The sequence below is a fragment of the Protopterus annectens genome, chromosome 12.part0 (genome assembly GCF_019279795.1).
Source record: "Protopterus annectens isolate FY-2018-M chromosome 12.part0, PAN1.0, whole genome shotgun sequence".
Classification (NCBI taxonomy): Eukaryota; Metazoa; Chordata; order Ceratodontiformes; family Protopteridae; genus Protopterus; species Protopterus annectens.
Genome location: NC_056746.1, coordinates 274562202 through 274585866, shown reverse-complemented (window position 1 = coordinate 274585866; position 23665 = coordinate 274562202). Strand labels below are relative to the sequence as shown.

Below are 23665 nucleotides of genomic sequence, written 5' to 3'. Positions count from 1 at the left end.
GCTTTTACTCAGTGTGCAGCCAGTTTGGAAGTCCATGTGGTGATACTTCTTTATACTTTTCTGCTTTTTTTCCCATGTTTTATCTAAAAATGTATCTGTTTGCATTTTTTTTAATTTGTTCTGGAACCTTAGTGTTGTAGTTTAATTTGCAGTTGAGGGAATATTGTGTTTCTACTTTATTCTGCACTTCTATTTCCACAAGTAGAAGTACTTGTAAAACTGTCCATTTGTATTTTAAACCCTGCTGGGACACAGTCTTGTAGTTTAACTCAAAGTTGTGGCAGGACTGTGTACTATTGACAGATAATAGCCTTAGTCATTGATTACTGTATTTCCCATAAACAGTGTTACTGGTATATTTCTGCATAGTGTGGTACTTTAAACTGTAGTAGAAGTTCAATAGTGACAGAATTGTCTCAGCTCCAGTTTCTGCTTCAGTACTATTATATTCTGCTTAGCATTTAGATACTTGCATGCTGTGTGTGCCCCATTTCCCATTAACACATTAAGCTAAAGTTTCTGAAAGAGCTCAAAAGTGCTACAATACTGACTTTATCTGATTGGATGTCTCTCTAGCTAGTCTGCTTGAAAATGTTTGTAATCCTCCTATACTTTTGCTGTGCTGATTTTATCAGGCTGTGTATGACCTCTACCCTTATAGTAATTTCCAACATCTCCCTCCCCTCTTTCTTTGGTAATGTCTGTTGTATAAACTAGTCATGTACTCGTTCTAAACACTGTTTTCCATAGATCTGTGATACTGAGTGCCCACATAGCAAACCAATATTGCTCGAGTAAACCTCCTTTACTACATATAGTCTCCTACTCATTTTTTAGATCTCAAGTTTTGAGTCCTAGCATGCATTCCAGAAGTTTTTACTTGTATCCAGTGCCATCCAGGCAAAATTAAGTACCTTTGATTGTTAAATCAAACAAGTTATTTTGAGAGCATTTCACTGTATTTTTTTTTTTTTTTTTGTAAAAATAATGTGCTTATTCTTTTACTGTTATTGCTGTAAGACTATCTTGAAACGGTCTTCAGCAAGGGATTTAAAGCTAGCTTTTTAAATGGCTTGTGGTAGCATTTCACTTGTGGGTCTCTTCTATTGTGTTTTTACATTATGAGGACTGGGTTTATACATCTTGGGGCAGCAAATGTTTGCCAGGTCTGAGTGGGAAATATACAAAAGGACTCATAGTGTAGTCATTTTACCGGCCAGAGCTCTAGTTTTCTGGGTTTTTTTTTCTGTGCTGCTATAAATTTTGCACGTTTGCATGAGTTAGCAGTGCCCTGTACAGTAGCAAATACCTAGAAAGCAAACTGTCCCTGTAGAGCAGTCCATAATACTATACCCTGTAAAGCAGCAATATAGAGCAAATACCTTGCGAGCCAACAAGCTTAGAGCAACTAGCTGGGCAGTGAATGGCAGTACCTACAGATTTAGCAGAATCCGGTACTGTATAAACATTAAAGTTAGCAGAATTTACTACTGTTTAGGATACTCTGCCTCCAATAAAGCACCAATAATAGTCTGCACTACCAAAATACCCTTAATATCCTTCTAAACCCAATACATCAAGCCCTTGTACCTCACCTATCAAAGGACTGGACAATGTGGGTATGCAATTTCTAGCTTCTCTGTAGCCAGCTTGGTGAATATGGGCCTCTTGAGAAAAGCTATCAATTGTCTCATGTTTACTGACAGCCATTTAATGTTAAGGAAGCAAACACAGTATGAGAGAGATGTACTTACGCAATGACACTGGATGCTAAACACTCACATACAAGCACATCAGGTTGTCAAAACCAGACAGACAACGCCCACCTCACAGACCATACAACACACACAAAGACTAATGTATCTTGAAGCACTTAACAGCAATCATCCTAAATAAAAAGGAACACCTAGACTGCCCATTGTCAAAGCTATACCTCAGTAAGCCCAAAGGCACTCAGAAAAAAAAACAGCTAACACCACACATACTGTCACTCTTGGTGGAACCCCAAACACTAAGCCCGTAAGGCAACCAAACACACTTCCCAGGACTCTTGTCATAGGGGACTCCATTGTAATATACACTAATGACTCCTCTATCCAGGCTGAAAAAGGATAATATAACTGTTGGTCACTTATCTGGAGCCAGGATCTGCCAAATCACAAGTCACTACACCACAGGTACCAGTATGATTCCAATCACAGTCCATGTAGGTGTATATGACCCAAGATGGACCTCCCTGGACTATATAAAGACCGACCTTATGAAGCTTTCAGACTATGTGTCTCAGGCTGGTATGAGCCTAGCACTGAGCAGCATTTGAGGATGACACCACAATATGAGCAAAAGATGATTGATTTAAAAACTGGCTATCTTTCTGGTGTCATTCTAATGGGATCCAATATTTGTCATTTTGGGAGGACATGGTTAATTGACCGTTAACTGATCACTATAGATGTAAAAGATCTTTTTACATGTATTCCCAGGTTGGAGGGATTTGAATATTTTGAAGAAAGTGTTAATAAACACCTGGATTCACCATTGGATAATAAATTATTGATTTTAGAGTTGATGGAAGTTGTCCTGGACAACAATTTTATCACCTTCCAAGGTGAATATTACAAACAGGTGAGTGGGGTAGCTATGGGGGCGGCTTGCGCCCCCATATACGCCAACCTGGTTCTCCTTGAGTGGGAGGAAAGATATATGTTTCAAAGTAAGTTTAAGAAGTACATAAAAATATATTTGAGGTTCTTGGACGATATCTTTGTCATTTGGGACGATGACAAAAGGGGAAGTTTGGAGGAATTCATAGGGTACATAAATGGAACTACCAACTTTTTATCCTTCACACACGACGTGCAAAACAGTAGTATAAGTTATTTGGACATTAGTCTTAGCAAGAAGGTTGGGGGTTTTAAATCAAGGATTTTCCAGAAAAACACTTGGTGCAACAGTTATCTCCATTTCGACAGCCTGCATCCCTACCATCAAAAAATAAGTATAGTTAAAGGGCAGGCTGTGAGAGTGGCTAGGATGACCTCTGAACATAAAGATTTATTAGTTGAATTTATTTTTTTAATGGAAAAATTTATGGAAAGGGGATATCCCAAGGAAATGGTGGGGGAGATTCTAGATGAAGTGTATCAAAAGTGGGGAATCAAATACAAACCCTTGTTAGGTCAATACTTGACACCCAATGACAAACAGGGTGAGGAGACAACAAACTTTTTAGGTGCTTGTATAGTAGAATACAATGTTTTTTTCCAACTATTTTACTAAAATTATGGAAAATAATTGGTCTATTTTAAAAACTAATAAAGAAGTTTATGAAATAGTAGGGAATAAACCTTTATTTATTTACAAGACAGGCATGAACTTCAAGAGACTTTTTGAAAAAGGGAATACAGAGTTTAATAATAGGAAAGGAACATTTTCCTGTGGTAGATGTGGACAATGTTCACATATTAATCAGGTAGAAGGTGTACATTTGAGGAATGGCCTGGATAGTAACGTGAAGTTTTGTAAAGGTAATTGTCGAAGTAGAATGCTGGTATATTTGGCTACCTGTACCCGATGTCCTTCATTTTATGTCGGTAAAACAGAAAGGGCACTGAAAGATAGAATTTATGAACATATGAATGACATCAGGATTAAAAAGGAGAACAGTGCCCTTTACAAGCATACTACGCTGTGTAGTTTGTTTACCGATTTTAAATTTGGCATTTTGGATATGGTTAAAATGGACATCAGGGGAGGGGATGCTAAAAACATTCTACTACAAAAGGACCAAAAAACAACTGGAAGCACTTGGAAGTTAACCACCAAAAGGAGATTAGGTGGCAATTGAGACTGAGGTCCAACATCACACCAGGTCTCAATGAATATATCAACATAAAGGCCAGCCTAGTGGATAAAGCAGGAATTGTTTGACTCCCACCTATTCATTAGAGTTTCGTTTAGTTTTGGTAAATTCATTGATAACATCATTAAAAAATATTTTGTGATATATACATACATATATATATATTTTTTTTTTCAAAAAATATATACAACATCAGTAATTTTCTTAATCATCAGGACAAGATTTAAATATTTTTAATGATTTATTATTACTGTTTTTCACATTTATTCAATAATTTATCATTATTATATTATATATTTTTATTCATTATTATACTAGTTTCAGTGTAAATTAAATACACGGCTGAATAAAAAGGAGGGCATTCTAAATTTATTATTTACAACACATCAAATATGCACTATATTTACTTATGAACCTTTTTTTAAAAAACAAAATAACTTATTCAACTTTTATTAATTTTTAACAATTGTATAATAAAGAATTTTTTTTCTTTTTTTTACATATATATAAAGAAAACCAGATCATATGTTCAAGCACTGTTGTACTTTATATCAGCTTTTCAATGTTTTGCAGTTTAAATAAGGAAACAGTATATTTAAGGAAGAGATTTTTTAACCTTCAGAGTTCTGGTTTCAACAATTGTAATCAATTGAATAATTATTTGTAAATTAGTTAATTGTTTTTAATGTGTATAAAAACAGGAGGCACCACTGGTTCATTATCTGATGAAGTCTGCTTTGGGCAGACGAAAGCGCTCATTCCGTTGAATTTTACTGTGAGAGTTGGAAAATAAAAGGATTGATTTCTCTGTCGGTGGTACGGAACTTTTTGTCTAATAGACCATGTTGCTTTGCCAAGTGGTCTGCACCTTTCCCCTCTAGGCCTCTGAACACTGGCTAAAGCTTTATCCACCCCATATAGCCTTTTTTAAGCAATGCTAAACTGATAAACCTACTGACATAGCAAAACCAACTCAACTGAACCTCAATGCCAAGAGCCTAAATAAAAAAATACACTCCCCCCAAGCCCTTCACATCTGTGCAGTTGCCGAGACATAGTTTAAGATGGCAAAGAGTATCCCAGCAGTGCAAGATTTCAGTGCCTTCCACACTTTTAGACGAGCAGCTGTACAGGCAAGGGCTAAAGGTAGAGGTGTCCCAATACACATCAATAAATAGCATACCTCTAGGGTGGTCAAATAGGATGACATGCTGGTTCCTCTCTTGATAAGTTTTGTTTGAGCAGGGGAACCAGGCAGTGGTGTCCCCTTTCCCCTTTATTTGCATTATATTTAGAACCGTTGGCAAAGAAAATAAGGGACTCTGAAAATCAAGGATATAATTGGTATGTTTAGTCAAGTAAAGTTGGCTTTATTTTTCAAATGATATCATTTTATACTCAATAAAACCAGAAATGGATATTTCAGAATTGTTGAACATTGTGAGACAGTTTCCAGACTTTTAGGGATACAAAATTAATGAGGATAAAACAAAGGCAATAGCTCTAAACTTATGGACCCTCACACGAATTACTTCAGCAATACCCATATTTATGGGGACATGATAAAATGAAGTACTTGGGACTACAGATTAAAAAGGATTCTGTTATGGCAGCTAAAGATATGTGGGAAAAGACTAAACAAAAGATAATATAAAAATGGAGAAACTGGAAGCTCTGTTTTATGGATATGGATGGAAAGATACAAGCAGTGAAAATTTTTTAGTTCCTGTAGTTTTACACAGAGGTCAGGCATATTTTTAATCAAATAAAAGAGAAGTTGTGATAGTAATTAATAAAAAGAGTTGAAGAATTTTATCTGAGAGAGGAAGAGGGCAAGAGTCAAGATGAATACATTAATTCCTCCAACAGAACAAGATGGGTTAGGAGTACCTGATTTGAAGGTGTATTTCAGAGATACACAGTTAAGGATCCTGTATATAACAAATTTAAAGTGGAAAGGGATGATGATGAAGGGGTGGGGGGGCTCAAGAAACAAGGAGAGACTGGGATTTTGGATGCAGATCCTTAAGGAAAACAGCAATAATCATACAGAATATTACATTTATAAAGTGCATAAAATATTCTTAGAAGTAAGCCCGCACAGGGATGGAGAAAAGAGTTTCTGCAAATAGGGATGACTGCAATTAGGGGTACAGCGAATAGGCAAGAGGGGCTTGGAATTTACTAGAGAAAACTGGTAAAAGAATCAAGGTGTTGGGTGTAAATAATTACCAAGGGAAAGGTAACAGAATGGGAAGAGGCCAAGAATTAATTTGGACTGCAGTCCATAGATTGCCTTCGCTATCAAGGACTGATATCAGAGTATAGACAAACAGAAAGGAATAGGAGGATCCTAAGTGAAAGAGCAGCACTTAAGAGTTTTTAGTAGAATATAGAACAGAAGCTGCTGTTAAAAAGGGATAGTAATTAATAGGGCATACACAATATTGTATGATAACTATAAGAATCAATCAGAGGAGGTTAGAAAAGATTGGGAAGAGAGACTGGATAAGCAATTCCCAAAGAAACAATGGGGGATATATCTATGATTCCCAAATAAGGAACAAAATCTAGAAGGTATAGGATCTTTGCTTGGAAGTATTTGCATAGTTTTTAATACCACAAACAGACTGCAAGTAATTTTTTCTCCGGTATATTGCAAATGCTGCAGGTATGATGGGAACAAAGAGGACACTAGGACCATATTTTTGGGAGTGTAATGATTTGGCAGACTTTAAAAATTTCCCTCAAATTGCTGTATCAGAAATACTGGGTGAGCAAATTGGTGTAATTATGGAAATTACTTTTTTGAGCTGTGATATAGAATCAGAATCACCTTGACATAGTAAGGCCTTGCTGAGTTTAAGACTTGCTGCTGCCATAAATGCAATTACTAGAAAATGGGAAATCAAAGTCTTAAACCAAGTGCACTAGAAGTAGTGAATATAGTAACAGAGATAAATCGTTTGGAAGCAGGATCTTTAGAAAAGGGTAGGAGCAAATTACAAAGAAAAAAATGGGAATTGTGGGAGTAATACATGCAGAATAATGTTTTAGAAGAGGAATAAGGTTTAAGGGAAGGCAGGAATTGAATGATCTTTGTCATGTTTGACTGACATTAAGTGGACAGATTATACATGATGTATAATGTTTGCAAGTGAAAATATGTTTTATTTTCATTTGTAAAAATGTATGATTGTCTATGTCATAAGTGGTAATTTAATAGATATTTTTTGTAAAAAAAAAAAAAAAGAAAAGAAAACAAGATGACGTGCTGGACTTCCACCAGGTGCAGATCACCATAGAGAAAATCCCATTTATTTTTTTTTATTTATTTTACATTTGTTGACCAGGCTAGTCTAGCTGGATACATGTCCATTTTCAGTAGAGGTCCGGGGAGAAAGGCTCCAAGAAACATACAAAAATTAATTAATATAGAAGTTATGACAGATCAATATATAAAAAAAAACACAAATTCTCATACCATGTACTAACCAGCTATAGGTCACCTTCCATGTTCCACGAAGGTCACAATGCATACTTGGACTTATTCTAAACCATCCAACCTATCACCCTACTCGTGGGAGATTTTAACTACCCCCTGTAGAGACTGGGAATCCTACATGGCCTCAAGTCTACAGACACAGATATTCCGGACATTGTCAATAAAAGCACCCTTGACCAAATAGTGAATATGCCCAGGAGGTTTTCCAACATAGTGGATTTCATGCTCACAGATATTGTAGAACACTACACATCCCAATGTCTTATCCTCCCTGGTAAAGTCTGATCATAAAGCTGTTGCCTTCTAAATGAAAATCAAATCCATAATCCAAGTAACACTACTAACAGTTAGGAACTATTCCAAGGCAAATTGCCTTTTATTAAGTGATGATTTGCCAAAATTTAGTGGCTCTCCATTCCCCGAGAACACAACAACCTATGCTGAATTGCTCTCAGAAACTCTGTACAACCCTGTCGATGGCTGCATTGTGGCTTTTGTACCTGCTAGAAGTAAGCCCAAGACTAGCCCCAAAAACAAACCACCCTAGTGAGTGGCATCGCTAGTTAACAGGATATAAAACAAAAGGAAAAAGATTATGGCAAGAATCAAGAAAGGTAATGCCCATAAAAATAAAAACTCTCCCATCAAACTAAATAGACAACTACGAGGGCTAATTAGGTCAAGCAAAGCCAACCTGGAGGTTAAGATGGCCTCCCAGGCAAAAGATAACCATAAGGCCTTCTTCAGCTATGTCAGAAACCACAAGAACGGCACATAGCAATGTGCAGAACTGGTGGTTAATGGTGCCACATTCACAGAGCCTGGCAATATAGCAAACCTGTTAATGGACAAATTCAGTTCCAACTTTATCCTTCTCTCACCCACAGCCATCCTCCAAAAACTACCCTCGGATATAAGCCTTCAGACTATAACTAGGGAGCATGTACTGGCTGTGCTCTCTAAAGCCAAGTACATGGCCTCAATGTGCCCCGATACATCCCAGGATACCTCCTGAACAGCCTGAAATATGACTTATCAGGACCCCTGGAGTAATTATTTAATTATAGTCTTAAAACATGCTTTGTGCCATGTGAATGGAGGACTGCAATGGTCATTCACCCTTCATGGAAACTACAGACCAATTAGTCTATCTTATTTACAAAGCCATGGAAAGAATTATCATGGAAAGTATCAACAAAGACATAGGAGACCTCCAGACACTGGATCCATCTTTGTCAAAGGAAGGGCATGCTTACTGAACCTGTTGGACTTCTTTGAAAAGGTCACTAAGGCAATGGATGAGGGGGGGGGAAACTTTATACACTGCCTATCTAGATCTGGCTAAAGCATTCAATACAATACCCCACCTAGGCACTGTCAACAAACTTACAAAACTAGATATAAACCCCTTTATAACACACATGCTGGCTCACTGGTAGGACCCAAGAGGTTAGAATCAGTGAGACCATGTCCTCAAAGAGGTCTGTCACCAGTGGAGTCCCCAAGGGCTCTGTGCTAGGCCCACTCCTCTTTGGCATCAACTTCTAGGATGTCAAAGCCAATGTAAAAGAAATCTGTCTAACCAAGTTCACAGATGATAAACTGGGGAAAGTCAATGAATCCCCTCAAGATGAGAACATCCTTCAGGAAGGTCTAACACTGAAGATAAATGCTTGTTGCCAAAGCCATGGCTTAAAGCTCAATCCAAGAAATGCATTATAGTAACTTTTGGAAGTTGACCATCCTGGGTAACTATGCCATCAATAAAATGCTCCTGAAAGTTGATTCATTACTCATAGAACTGGGAAGTCATGTAGATAATATCCTAGCCTTCGACCAACATGTGTCCAATGTAGTAAGAACATTTTTCTATGTTGCTCAACTTATAAGGAACAGCATGGCATCTAGGTCAAAAGAGGTCATTATACCACTGTACTTAGCCCTCATAGAGTATAATGCCCCCCTCGGTATGTACCTGACTAGACACATGCAGCACCTGGAACATCCACACAGTTTCCTTATAGAAAAATACAGGGAGTAAACACAATAGCTTATGCTGATTGCTTCGAAGCCCTGTCTCTTTATTATACATCATACAGACATCTAAGATGTGATCTTTGCATGGCATACAAGGCATCTCTGGACCCTGTATTGATGAACCTTTTGCACATCCGCAAAACAAACAGCATCAGAACTGCTAGGTTAAAAGACCTAAATTTTGCTTGCAAAATAAATAGGACATGTTGGAGAGACAGATATATTTCTCAGTGAATTACCACTCTTTGGAATAGGCTCCCCATCCATTTGAAGCAGTGTTACCCCATCCCTATTTAGGTGCAACGTGGACCAATGGATGGATAATTGGAAATTTACCCCGGTCTGGCAATCAGTAAATCACCCACTATATAAATCAAATTTGTGGGTCACATTTGAGTTGTATGGCTAGGCTTATAAGAACCCTAGTGATCATTAACCTATTATACACCTATGAACCTAAGAGCCTATTACTTCTCTTAATTATCAATTACAGCATTAGCATTCCATGTACCAACTATAGCATTATCATCTATGGAGCTGTATTTACATCCATGTATCATCTATAGCATTATCATCTATGGAGCTGTATCTACATCTATGTACCATCTATATCATTATCATCTATGGAGCTGTATCTACATCTATGTACCAAATACAGCGTTATCATCTACAGAGCTGTATCTATTTCCAAAGAATTATCATTTATGGAGCTGTATCTACATCCTTGTACCATCTATACCACTATCATCTATGGAGCCGTATCTATATCCATGTACCAACTATAGCATTATCATCTATAGAGCTGTATCTACGTCCATGTACCATCTATAGCATTATCATCTATGGAGCTGCATCTACAGCTATGTACCAAATACAGTATTATCATCTACAGAGCTGTATCTATATCCATGTACCAAATACAGCATTATCATCTATGGAGCTGTATCTACACCTATGTACCATCTATAGCATTATCATCTATGGAGCTGTGTCTACATCTATGTACCAAATGCAGCATTATCATCTACAGAGCTGTATCTATATCCATGTACCAAATACAGCATTATCATCTATGGAGCTGTATCTACATCAATGTACCATCTATAGCATTATCGTCTACGGAGCTGTATCTATATCCATGTACCATCTATAACTTTATCATCTATGGAGCTGCATCTACATCCATGTACCAACTATAGCATTATCATCTACAGAGCTGTATCTACATCCATGTACCATCTATAGCATTATCATCTATGGAGCTGCAACTACATCTATGTACCAAATACAGCATTATCATCTACAGAGCTGTATCTTTATCCATGTACGAAATACAGCATTATCATCTATGGAGCTGTATCTGCATCTATGACAAATCTATAGCATTATAATCTATGGAGCTGTATCTAAATCTATGTACCATCTATAACTTTATCATCTATGGAGCTGTATCTACATCCATGTACCAACTATAGCATTATCATCTACAGAGCTGTATCTACATCCATATACCATCTATAGCGTTATCATCTATGGAGCTGCAACTATATCTATGTACCAAATACAGCATTATCATCTACAGAGCTGTATCTTTATCAATGTACGAAATACAGCATTATCATCTGTGGAGCTGTATCTACATCTATGTACCATCTATAGCAGTATCATCTATGGAGCTGTGTCTACATCTATGTATCAAATACAGCATTATCATCTACAGAGCTGTATCTATATCCATGTACCAAATACAGCATTATCATCTACTGAGCTGTATCTACATCCATGTACCATCTATAGCATTATCATCTATGGAGCTGTATCTACATCCATCTACCAACCATAGCATTGTCATCTGTGGAGCTACATCTACACCTATGTACTATCTATGGCATTATCATCTATGGAGCTGCAACTACATCTATGTACCAGATACAGCATTAACATCTACAGAGCTGTATCTACATCCATGTACCAACTATAGCATTATCATCTATGGAGTTGTATTTACATCCATGTACCATCTATAGCGTTATCATCTATGGAGCTGCAACTACATCTATGTACCAGATACAGCATTAACATCTACAGAGCTGTAGCTACATCTATGTACCAACTATAGCATTACCATCTATGGAGTTGTATTTACATCCATGTACCATCTATAGCATTATCATCTATGGAGCTGTATCTACGTCCATGTTTTATCTATAGCATTACCATCTATGGAGCTGTATCTATATCCATGTACCAACTATAGCATTATCTTCTATGGAGCTGCATCTACATCTATGTACCATCTATAGCATTATCATCTATGGAGCTGTGTCTACATCTATGTACCAAATACAGCATTATCATCTACAGAGCTGTATCTACATCCATGTGCCATCTATAGTATTAACATCTATGGAGCTGTATGTACATCCATGTACCATCTATAGCATTATCATTTTTGGAGCTGTATATATATCCATGTACCAACCATAGCATTATTATCTACAAAGATGCATCTCCATCCATGTAGCAACTATAGTATGATCACCTATAGAGCTGGATCTACATCCATGTACCAGTTATAGCATTGTCATCTATACAGCTGTATCTTCATCCATGTACCAACTATAGCATTACCAGCTATGGAGCTGTATCTACATATATGTACCAACTATAACATTATCATCTATGGAGCTGTGTCTATGTCCATGTACCAACTACAGCAGTATCATCTATGGAGCTGTATCTGCATATATGTACCAACTATAGCATTATCATCTGTACAGCTGTATCTACGTCCATGTAATCCAGGTAACAACTATAGCATTACCATCTATGGAGCTGTATCTACATATATGTACCAACTACAGCAGTATCATCTATGGAGCTGTATCTACATATATGTACAAACTACAGCAGTATTATCTATGGAGCTGTATCCACATATATGTACCAACTATAGCATTATTATCTATACAGCTAATCTACGTCCATGTAATCCATGTAACAACTATAGCATTATCATCTATGCAGCTGTATCTAAATCTCTCCAACAACTGATCACTATATTCACGTTCCTTGATTAACAATGTTCAAATATCATTCTGAATGAAAGAAATTGTTCATAACTGCATTCAAACTCTGCCACAATATCCATATTTTTCATGGGGGTATTGCCCTAACACCTTGTACTAAAGGGGTTGTGCTTCCTAATCCCCTTGTTACTATACTCATCTCTGAAATGAAGGTACTTTGAGAAGATTCACCTTGTACTGACATACATTTGTCAACCTACACTTTTATCAATCTCTTCGTAATCACACAGATGAATGCCACACAAGATTTCTGATCCCAAGTGAGTGCCAAAAAAAATCCTTCCAGGTCTGACTGCTCAGAGCTGTATCTACAGCCATGTGCAACTACAGAATTGTCATCTGGGATTATGCATACAATGGACTCTCTAGGATTGTAACACACTGCAGCTTTATTCAAGCAACCTTTAAGTGCTTTCATCCTTAAAAAAGGACTTTGTCAGTACTAAAGTAATTCACTACTGACATCTAATGGGTCCACTTCAGATGGTCTAACTTTTAAAAGCTCGACTTTCATATGGCCAAGACCATATGATCAAACTTTTAAAAGTTCGAACGGTCTGAATGGGGATCTTCATAGAGTGCAAAATGGGAAGATTTCCCTTTACCGCAATGTAGTACGATGTCGGAGTTCATATATTTAAATAGCGGGAGGGGGGCTTGCCCCCCCTGCTAGCACTGTTTCGTTTTTTTTTTTAATTTATTTTTTTGTTCACATTTTCGAACATTCAAATGTTCGATCATATGGTCTTGGCCATATGAAAGTCAAACATTTGGATGTTCAATTTTGTGAAGTAAACCCCATCTAATATATACTGCCTCTAATACTATATGTCACACTTAACCACCATTCAAATAACATTCTATGAAGCTGCATCTATATCCATGTACCAACTATAGCATTATCATCTACAGAGCTGTATCTACATCCATGTACCATCTATAGCATTATCATATAAGGAGCTGCATCTACATATATGTACCAAATACAGCATTATCATCTACAGAGCTGTATCTATATCCATGTACCAAATACAGCATTATCATCTATGGAGCTGTATCTACATCTATGTACCATCTATAGCATTATCATCTATGGAGCTGTATCTACATCCGTGTGCCATCTATAGCATTATCATCTATGGAGCTGTATCTATATCCATGTTCATAGGTTGGTACTAGGCTATCAGCCCTAGGGCCTATACAAGCCTAGCCATAACAATTCCCTGGCTATTTCTTCCCACACTATTTACTTCCCTGGACCCCTGTCTAGCAGGGCAACTGACATGATCCCCGGGGTGAATTTCCTTTCTCCCATCCAATCATCAGTGTTCCTTTTGAAGAGGGCCAGAGAGGCATTCTGCTTGACATGTATGGGCAATCTATTCCAGAGACTGGGGAGTCTCTGGGTCAGGAACCTATCCCTCCAGCATGTTTTGTTTATTGTGATGACAAGGTTTAGATCCCTGGAGCGTGTGGCTCTGAGTGATTGGGATTTCTTTAAGTGTAGCATGTCCAACAGCTCTGGGTTTGACATGGCCTTGTATGTTAAGCAGAGATCGCCTCTAAGTAGACGATATGCGACAGCGTATAGCTGGAGTTTTTTAAGGCGGTCAGCATAGGGCATCTGCTTTAGGCCTGTGATTCTTTTAGTGAGGTATTTCTGCGGCCTTTCCAGTTGTTGCAGATGTCTTGAGAGGTACATACCAAACGGGGCGTTGTATTCTATAATGTGTCTAATGAGGGATGAGTACAGTGGGACAATGACCTCCTTTTTTCTGGATAAAAAGCCCTTAGTGATGAGGTGTGCCACATAGAAGGATTTCCTGACTGTTGTGACGATGTGGTTATCGAAGGTGAGACCACTGTCCACCTGTGTCCCTAAGTCACTTATCACACTTTCGGTGTTTAGTGTACTGCCACTTATGTGGTAATTCACGGGTACATGTTTTTTCCCAAAGGGGATAACTATACATTTCTTGGTATTGAGCTTGAGCCCACGGCTCTGGCGCCAAGCATCTATTTCTGTAAGGCCCTTTTGTAGAGTATCCACATCATTTGGGGATTCAATAATGGCTCCCAGTTTGCAGTCATCTGCGAACTTTGTGTACCAATACACACACACACACTCGCACATGGCTGCCATTCAGAAGTTTAAGCGGCATATTTTCAAGCTCTGACTCATTTCTTTTTGTGTCTCGAGCTATCAACAGCATGCATTGGGGACGGTAGAACTAGCCTCCCCATTCCACACAACAGCCATGTTAACATGAGGAAAAACATTTGTATGAGAGAGAGAGTGTGTGTGTGTGTTTATGTGTGTGTCATACACATATATACACACAGGCACATCATGTGTGTGTGTGTGTATATATATATATAGATATATATATATATATATATATATATGTATAAAGAGAGAGAATGTTATGTCTGAAAAATTCACCTCAGTACAATATATACTACTTCTAAAATAGGCAGTTATAATATATATGCATGTTTCTTTATACATGTGGTTCCCTATTCTTGATCAGTGTTCTCATGTGTGTGTCACATAGTCCTGGTTTTCTCGTACACTAGTCTGAAGTCTGAAACTACAGATGATGGACCAGGCAGTGCAGTACCTTGTGCCTGTTTTTTTTATTTTTCCACATTTCACAAAACCTAATATACAGACTTAGCTGGTAAGGTGATATGAATAACAAAACTGGGATGGGCATATATTACTCACAGCAAATGGTCTAAAAGTGTGCAAATGAAAAGACAATAAAGGAGGGTTGGAGGTACTACGGTGCAAGCTGGCAGGCATTAAAGTTAATAACACTCTGAAAGGAACGTAAGAGAGACTCCATATGGACTAATGTAACCAATTCTGACACGGCCTTATTACAAAATGTGAACACAACAAAAAGCAGCACAGGTGGAAGGCAACAAAGATCCTTCAGGATTTCCAAAGAAAGTACTTGAAGGGAAACATAAAGAAACTAAGTGCACAATCTGTTGAGGCAATGGAAGGGCAAATATGGCAAAAAGCTTTCAAGCTCCTTAAGGGAACTAATAAATATCAGAGAAAGAAGTATAGTTCTGTAAAATGTTCCAAGGTAAAACAAAAATACCTAAAGTGGGTATGGATGAAATAGCTCTGGCAAAACATAAATAATTTTTTACAGAGAGCAACAGATGCATGGAAATGACTCACGAGCTGGCATTGGGATCAAACAGCACAAAATCCAGAAGTGAATGTGGAAGAACCAATGCCGTTCACAAGACAGGTTGGGAGTATGCTGTCACTTGTCCATAAGGAACAGAGAAATCAGCAAGCTGGCATTCATTTGCTGTTGGTGTTTATGTTTCCTTTGTCTGTATGTGCAACAAGCATGCTAAACCACCATTCAAATGTTTTCCGTTAAACGGAACAAACAATTGTTCCAATTCTTCTTCACTCTATGACTAAAACGTTATTCCTCATCATAAGCAAAACTGAAAATGGTACAATATATTGTTTACTGACTGGACCAGTAAATAATTTAAGAAAGCTTTGGCATGACTGCAGTGTCAGTATTTTTTGGGGGAATCATAAGCAGGCAATGAATATATTTATCATATATTAATTATAATTAATGTTCCGTATGCATTACAAATCTTTTAACATGTGGATTGCAACATAGTTTGCACTGCATTGACACCATAATATGAATCAATACATCTTAAAAGTGTTCTGTAAACTTACTTTCTTATCCACTTCCCCACATACCAGATCCATTATAGCAGGAACTGGTGGCGGCTACAATGATAACAGGCATGTTTTAAAATATTAGGAAAGTCTATATTAATCTTGGGTGCATGCATTAAGTCACATTAACTGCACTCAGACCAATGGTAGTTTTATCTTTTTAATAACACAGTCAGCTCTGCAAATGTGGCAGAATTACACCACCTCTGTGGTGCATGGGATAAAGCCTTGACTGCTCCCAAAAGTAGCCAGTTGGGCAATAGAAGAGCTCGTCATGGAGGATGGCAAATGAGAGACATATGGCTTGCCCATGCCTGGAAGAGGGACTGGTGGCTTCTTGGTAGCCAAAGTGCTTCTGTGCAACTGGAGGCTTGCATGACATACAACGGCCATTATAGGAGGACACAGGCTTGACTGTCCCAAGCTGGCAATGGTAGTAGCCCTTAAGGATGTATGTGGAGGAGCATGCAGGAGTCAGAGAATGCATAAAAGATCTCTGTGGTGATGCAGTTGCTGAAAGCAGCCATCAATGCAAGGTTAAGAGCTAAACAGCAGCTATGAGTAAACACAACTATGTACCCAGTGGGTCATTACAATCAAATGGCCAAAAACGTCTGTCTGTCCACAAACCTATCAAATCTTCTGGGCATTGTCTATACTCATAAAGTTGCTAAGGCCTGGAAAGCATTACCTGTAGCTATCAGGTCAGTACCTCCCATTCTTCGAAACCATTTTGAAAGACTTCCTAGCCAAAAGCTGGGTCTGTTCTTGCTCAACACCAGGATAAGCATATCGCTATATGTGAACAAATACCTTTTAGTACTTTACAACTTCTTACTCTCCCTTCTTCACTCACTTCCTTACTTCTATCTATTTCTCTCTCCTGGCTTTCTCGCTAAATATACCATAAGCCTGCTTCTCTCTCTCACTTCATAATGCATTTCCTCTTTGTAGTATACTAACTTACCTTTAATTTCTTTATAAACTTGATAAAACTTCTCTAAATATTAAATCATTGTCAAATAACTTGTTTCTGTTCTTAACCAATGTTTTAATATTATGTCTAATTTGGCATAAACATTTAAACTGTAGATGTATTTCATATTATTTTTGAAGAGTGCAAAATTATTGTTGTTAAAATGTTGTGTGATATTTTGGACTTTTTCTCCCTGGGCCTCTGCTGAAAATGGGCTTCTACCCAGTCAGACATTCCTGGTAATTAAATGTCAATAAATAAATAAAGACAAAAATACTTCTACAGGTGATATTCTAAATGGCATATGGCTAGAAAGGGGGGATGAGACACCCACTAGCTTCCCAGTCTAGGAAAAGACATGGTCCATCCAAAAACAAAGATGGCCACAGTCTAGGAAAGTGAAGCCAGACCTTCAGGCCCCTGGAATGAAGAGACCCTATAGTGGTAGCAAGACTTGCGCACAAGCACTTGCAGTGACACAAACTCCTCCACAGCTTTCTGGACGACCGCTCCCTTGGGTGAGTTAGGGCTCTCCGTCTCTCAGAAAGAACGGGCTCAAGACTATAGGAGAAGGGCTTGTGGTGAACAGATGGTGGGGGGCAAAAGGCCACAATAAAGCATTATGCAGTGCTGAAGGTCCCCTCAAATGAAAAGCTCAAGAGTACATTTTAAAGAAAAAAAACCCCCAAACTTTCCTTAAAGCAAACTAAAATAAAATGCAAGGGTGTGCTCACTATAATTTCTATACAACAGCAGTTATCAGTCTCCTATCAGCTGGTCATTTTCTGATCAGAACTAGCATTTTAACTGTGATGTCACATATGCTTGTTATATTTAACTCATAAACCAGTTAGTGATAACTGAAGCTACACGTCAGTGTGTATGAATGGCAAAAAACACTTTGCAGGCCATCTCAAAATAACTTACAATGCAGAAAGGTACAAACCGTACTTTAACATATAGCCCAGACAGCACAGACTGACATTTTTTACATTTTCACTCCAAACTCTTTAATTCCCATTTATACTAACCTTTCCAGCTAAGATGAGCAATCCAGTATCCACATCAAAGACAGGCATGATGACCCTGTTATGAAAAGAAAATTATTCTGGTCAAAAAATGTCCTGTGTACACCTTGCAAAAGTTTTATCAAGCATCCTAATGCCTTTGTCACATGATGACTTCTGTTTCACTATACATTCCCATCAGTATAGGCCCTTAGGAGTCAAAAGAAATTTAGAATTTCAACAGTTATGTATGCATCAGCATTCAAAATGCAGCATTTTTGTCAGTATCGGATATCAGAGTATTATGTTATGTGCAGTTTCGTGGATGGCATTACTATGACATACATCTGCTTGCTTCCATGTTTACACTTACCCTTTGTTAATCTGGATCACAGCAGGAGTATCCCTTGGGGCAGCCTACAGCATACCCTTCTTCAATACTAACTTTCAAGGAAAAAGTATGTAAGTAATGTTTTAATGGAAGTGATATTTATATAGCAATATGCATGGGGAGCAAGAACAGAGCAGAAGGCTCTGTAGTGTGCACCATCATACTATATCACTAGACCACTGCCCAGTTAGAAGATAAGAATCTGATGGATATACTGTATCTGGACCTCAGCAAGGCTTTGGACACTGCTCTTCATATCACTGAGATGACTAGGGAACTGTCTGCTAGACCACAATCTACCACTGATAGGTCGTAGGGTTTAATACTTGGGTTAGTCCTGTTTACTTTATGATGGTATTGTGCTGGGGTCAGAAATTAGGGACAGCCTGTTTGTTAATAACACCCAGAGTGAAACAGCGACAATGAAGACGGCATGCTGGAGTTGCTAAGGAGCTTTCAGCAACTTATAGTGCACCCTTGCAGGGTATGCAGATAGGTGGCAGGGCTGATTAACTTTCCAGTGACTCCTCCAATATCACACAATATATCGGCAAGTAAAATATGTTGAACATATTACTCAGCAAATGTTTAAAATATTGCCTATAAATTATAGTAGTCTGAAAGACAGCAAGGAGGAAACAGAGCAAATATATTTGTGTTGGTCAAGAAAAACTTCAGCAGCAGCTTTCAGTGACTCCTCATTGGTAAAGTGATTTCTATCACAAGTTACATACGTTGTTTGTAGTTTGGATCCCTCGCAACACAGCTGCAGTTTTTTAATGCAGCTGCTGTTATATTTTGGTGCCATGGACATATTCAATATTAATGATAGTGATAGTGGTACTATGAATTTTACAAGCTAAGGTTACTTACACTTTTTCATCCTTTGCTGCTTTTGCTTTGCTGGGGTGTAACTTTCACTTTGTGCAGCTAGTACTGCTGCAGGAGGGCTGGAGGGTTGATGGACTCTCTGCTGCTGGTTTGCTTGGTTTGGTGCTGCTTATCTGCTTACCGTTGATGTTCTATAGTCGACAATTTAAACTTAGTAGGACGTTCAACAGGATTTGCTCACCAATATGTTGTTTGACATTAGAGGAGTCAAAGAAAAGTTAGGAAGCCAGGTGACAGCTGAGGTTTAATGCAACATAAAATGGTATGTGTTGCACTCTAATGTATAGGGAATGAGGGGTTAAAGCTGCCTAATAAGGGGGAAAAATGTCATTAGAGCTTAAACAGTAGAACACTTACAGGCTCTCACCCCCACAGTGAATGTAAGGCAAGCAGCTCAATGTAGCAGATGGAATTGCTGGGGTGTTCAACAAGGACGCGGACATTAAAAGCCATCAGTATCCTGCACCGAATGTGCAGTACTTTATAGTTTACAGACCACTGCACAGATAAAATGGCCACAGATCCTGGCTGCTTCAGTATATTAGTTCAAGATGGTAGTTCTGTGCTGCTGTTCACTTCACTTTACTGTAATGCCTTGTTGCTCAAAGTCCAGTGTATTTTGTTTGCTCTGATCTCACAGTTTCCTGGTGAAAAGTAAAGATAGGTTGCATGCTGTCAGTGACTACTACTCCTCCAAGATGCAGTGACCTTGGAGGTATAATAAAATATGAGGGTTTGAGGGGATGCAGGGTGACTTGCCTCCCTTTAAAAATACATTTTTGTTTTTTTAATGTGGCCTCAATCGCTCACAACATGACCAGTTCAAGAACCTGTGACAAAAACTTTTGTGCACTCAAGCTGTCAATTATAAGCAATGGTTGCCAGGCAACAATGACACAAGCTTGGATATGTGGAGTGGTACGGTGATGGCTGTTGGAGGCCACACATTAAAACAACATTAACCTGATATACAGCATGCAATGGAGAGTTCCTTAAGTAACAACAGGCAGGATGAAGCACTGAGCATGTAGGTATGGGAAAATAGGGGAATAAGGGCTAAAGAGGGGACACATATGACCTCAATGAGCTATCAGGAAGCAGGAAATCAGGAAGGAGCTAAAAAAAGGACAAGGAGGAGAAGAAGGCAGGTGTGGCACTTGGCGGGTGATTTAAAATGAAGTTATGAAAATACTGTTTCAGAGACGGTATGGTGAAGCCCTGAAATACAATTGTCAAAGTAAACAGAGGTGTTCAGGGACATCTGGAAGAGATGAAAGATGGGTAGCAGCTAAAGCACAGGGGCCGCTGACCTACTACTAGTGCTACACTCAGATTTGCAGAGCTATCCATGTGTTAATATATGTAAATAATTTTAACTTAGTAATGTTTCCAGACATTTTAAGTGGCGCCAGAAAGTAGCTGCAATGTTGTACACAATACTGCTGATACTGTAGCAGACTACACAACATTGAAGTACTCAGTTTAAACCAGCAAACTTCTGAGACAAAATCTTACCTAAACAGGGCTGCCACAAGCTAGGCAGCCACAGAAGAGCAATTTTATCTTTTGCTCTATCCAGTTGTAACCATTCCATACAGAAGTCTATGGTAAAGGGGTTAGTTTTCCAAATGAGACAGTCCACAGATAACTTAACACCCTTAACCCCCCCAAAAAGAGGACATATCACTGAAGAACAGAAAAAGGAACATTCCTAGTGTCAAGAAATTTGTTTAGAAGGCAAAATGTAATAGATGTGCGTCTGCCTGAAAGTAGGGAAATATTGTCCCCTTCAATAGTCCTGAACATTTTTTTATTGAAAGCACATACTTAAATGCCCCTCCCCCCTTTTTGAAAGAGTTTTAGCAGGAAACACATTTCTGAGAAATGTATCTTGCAAAGCAAAATACTGGGCACACAGACATCCATGGCCATCAAGGTCAAGCTCCTGTGTAGTGTGGTCCTGTCATATCCTGTGTAGTGTGGTCCTGTCACATCCTGTGTAGTGTGGTCCTCTCACATCCTGTGTAGTATGGTCCTCTCACATCCTGTGTAGTGTGGTCCTCTCACATCCTGTGTAGTGTGATCCTCTCACATCCTGTGTAGTATGGTCCTCTCACATCCTGTGTAGTGTGGTCCTCTCACATCCTGCGTAGTGTGGTCCTGTTACAGAAGGCTTTACTCCTGAATACAAATTAAATCTGAGCTCTAACTGTCAAAAGCACCAACCAACAGTGATTAGGTAACTGCATAAATAATCTGCCCAAGGCTGTAGAAAGCACTGACAAAAGAGTTACATATTTCTTAAGTCAGAACACAATGTGGTTAGCAAGCCATTTAGAAACACTGTATACATCATATCAGACCCCTTTTCTGCCTGTCCAATAGCTGAGATAATGACAGGAATCAGAAGAAAAACACCCTCAGAAAAGGATTAACTTTTCTTTTCTGGAGCTACCTTTCCCACCAAGGACTTATGAAAAGCATGATATCCAAGGGGTGTATTTAGATAAAGAAACAGATAATGTCTTCATTATATAGCTGGCCAAGATAGTCCAAATCTGGGACAGGACAGCATGTCAGGAAGGCCACTACTGACTTCCAGACCAAATGGAGAACATTTTCTAATTTTTCAATATGAGTGAGAAGAGTGGAATGCATCTGCCAGTGGCTGATGAATCTAGACATTCTGGAACCAGAAAAGCGATGCTAGGACCTCAACATTTTTTAGTCAAAATACCACTATCTCCTGACCAGGCAGAAACCCGTGGTACGGTAGAAATGTGTTCTCTGACTAGAGACTGGATAAGAGCGGGATCTTGCTTTCCTGGGAAATGGAAGAACAAAGACAGCTGATGCAGCAACCTCCATGTGTGTGTCTCAAGGCTTTTCAACAGGAAAGAGAAGGCATAAGAGGACTTCTACTGCACAGAACCCGGCAGAGGCAGGGCACACTCCAAAGTTGTCTGTAGGGAAGGGTGTAATATTTACCAGCAGACATGTACCTTAGTACAGGAATATCAGATTTAGCAAACAGGGCATAGCTACGTCAGTCATTAGCAGATACTTCCTGAGCTTGCTAATGGTTAATAATAGACTAAAAAGAAAGCTGTGAAGTAGTTGGAGACACTCCTCCCTATAAATCCAAAAAATCAGGAGTCAGGCCAAAAGTTCTCAACATGTCAGTGCTTGCCTGGCACATCCAGGCCACTTTGACAAGATGGGAAAGATAAACTATAAGCTGACATCTCAAGAATTTCTTTCAGCCAGGCAGATGTATTCTGATCAACATAAGGAAGAATACTGACTCAAAGATGGTCCCACTCTGAATGAGAGGTAGGGGATCTACAGCTTTCTTTTCTGGCAAGCACTAAGTCTGACACACCAGATTCCCAGCAGGGGAGACTTAAAAGAGAACTAGGATCTCTGGACAGTTTGCCAGAAACTCCACTCACAACTTGCTCTCTATGAATGAACTATAATATAGCTAACTATAGCCATCAATTAAAGGGCTCAGATGAAACACCCTCTGTGCCCATCAACAAACTTAAATAAAACAGGCTAAATAGTTAAGAATTAAGCACCTACGCTTAGCATCCCCATATACTAAAGATTTCAGCTCTGAAAGAATGTTCTTTCCACTAAATCACCAAAAAGCCTGTTAGGTATACAGATCCAGTGATATAGCAGAGAAAAAGATTGTATCAATGACTTCTTGGATCCAGATAAAGCACAGCTAAGGTAATTTCTTCTACAGTCTTAAAAAAGTTGTCAATGAATTCAAAAAATCTCTCATTTACAAAACTATTTTGGCAGAGTCACACAGTCCTAACACTCAAACATTACTGAAGAACTGTTCAATGAGGGAGCTTTCAAATACCTGTCACCCTAGCTATCAGATGTTAAATGTCATGCACACCATGTCATGCTTTTGAACAACACAGTCACAAAGGCATCCTTTGGTTCTTGTGACACATTTGTTAATCAAAACAGAAGTGTCAGTTATTCATCTCCCTAACTACCTAGATGATACCTTGCATCTTAATGGCGTTGGATGAAGCTCATCTGAGGCCCCTAACTCCACTAAAGGACTAGAAAGGTTGAAGAAATACTATGATGTTAATTGACTTCTCCATAAAGGTATTTTCCAAGGCAGGTGACTTGGCTCCTCCCTTACGAA

The 23665-nt window shown here is 38.6% G+C and overlaps 1 protein-coding gene across 1 annotated transcript in view; it reads right to left on the bottom strand.

Moving 5' to 3' along the window:
* The window catches only part of LOC122816501 (coronin-7-like), a 3324782-nt gene that overhangs the window by 374560 nt on the left and 2926557 nt on the right, over window positions 1–23665 (bottom strand). Inside the window, exon 10 of the mRNA XM_044089332.1 lies at window positions 18231–18285. Within this exon, the coding sequence (XP_043945267.1) occupies window positions 18231–18285 (55 nt within the window). The remainder of the gene's footprint in view (window positions 1–18230; window positions 18286–23665) is intronic.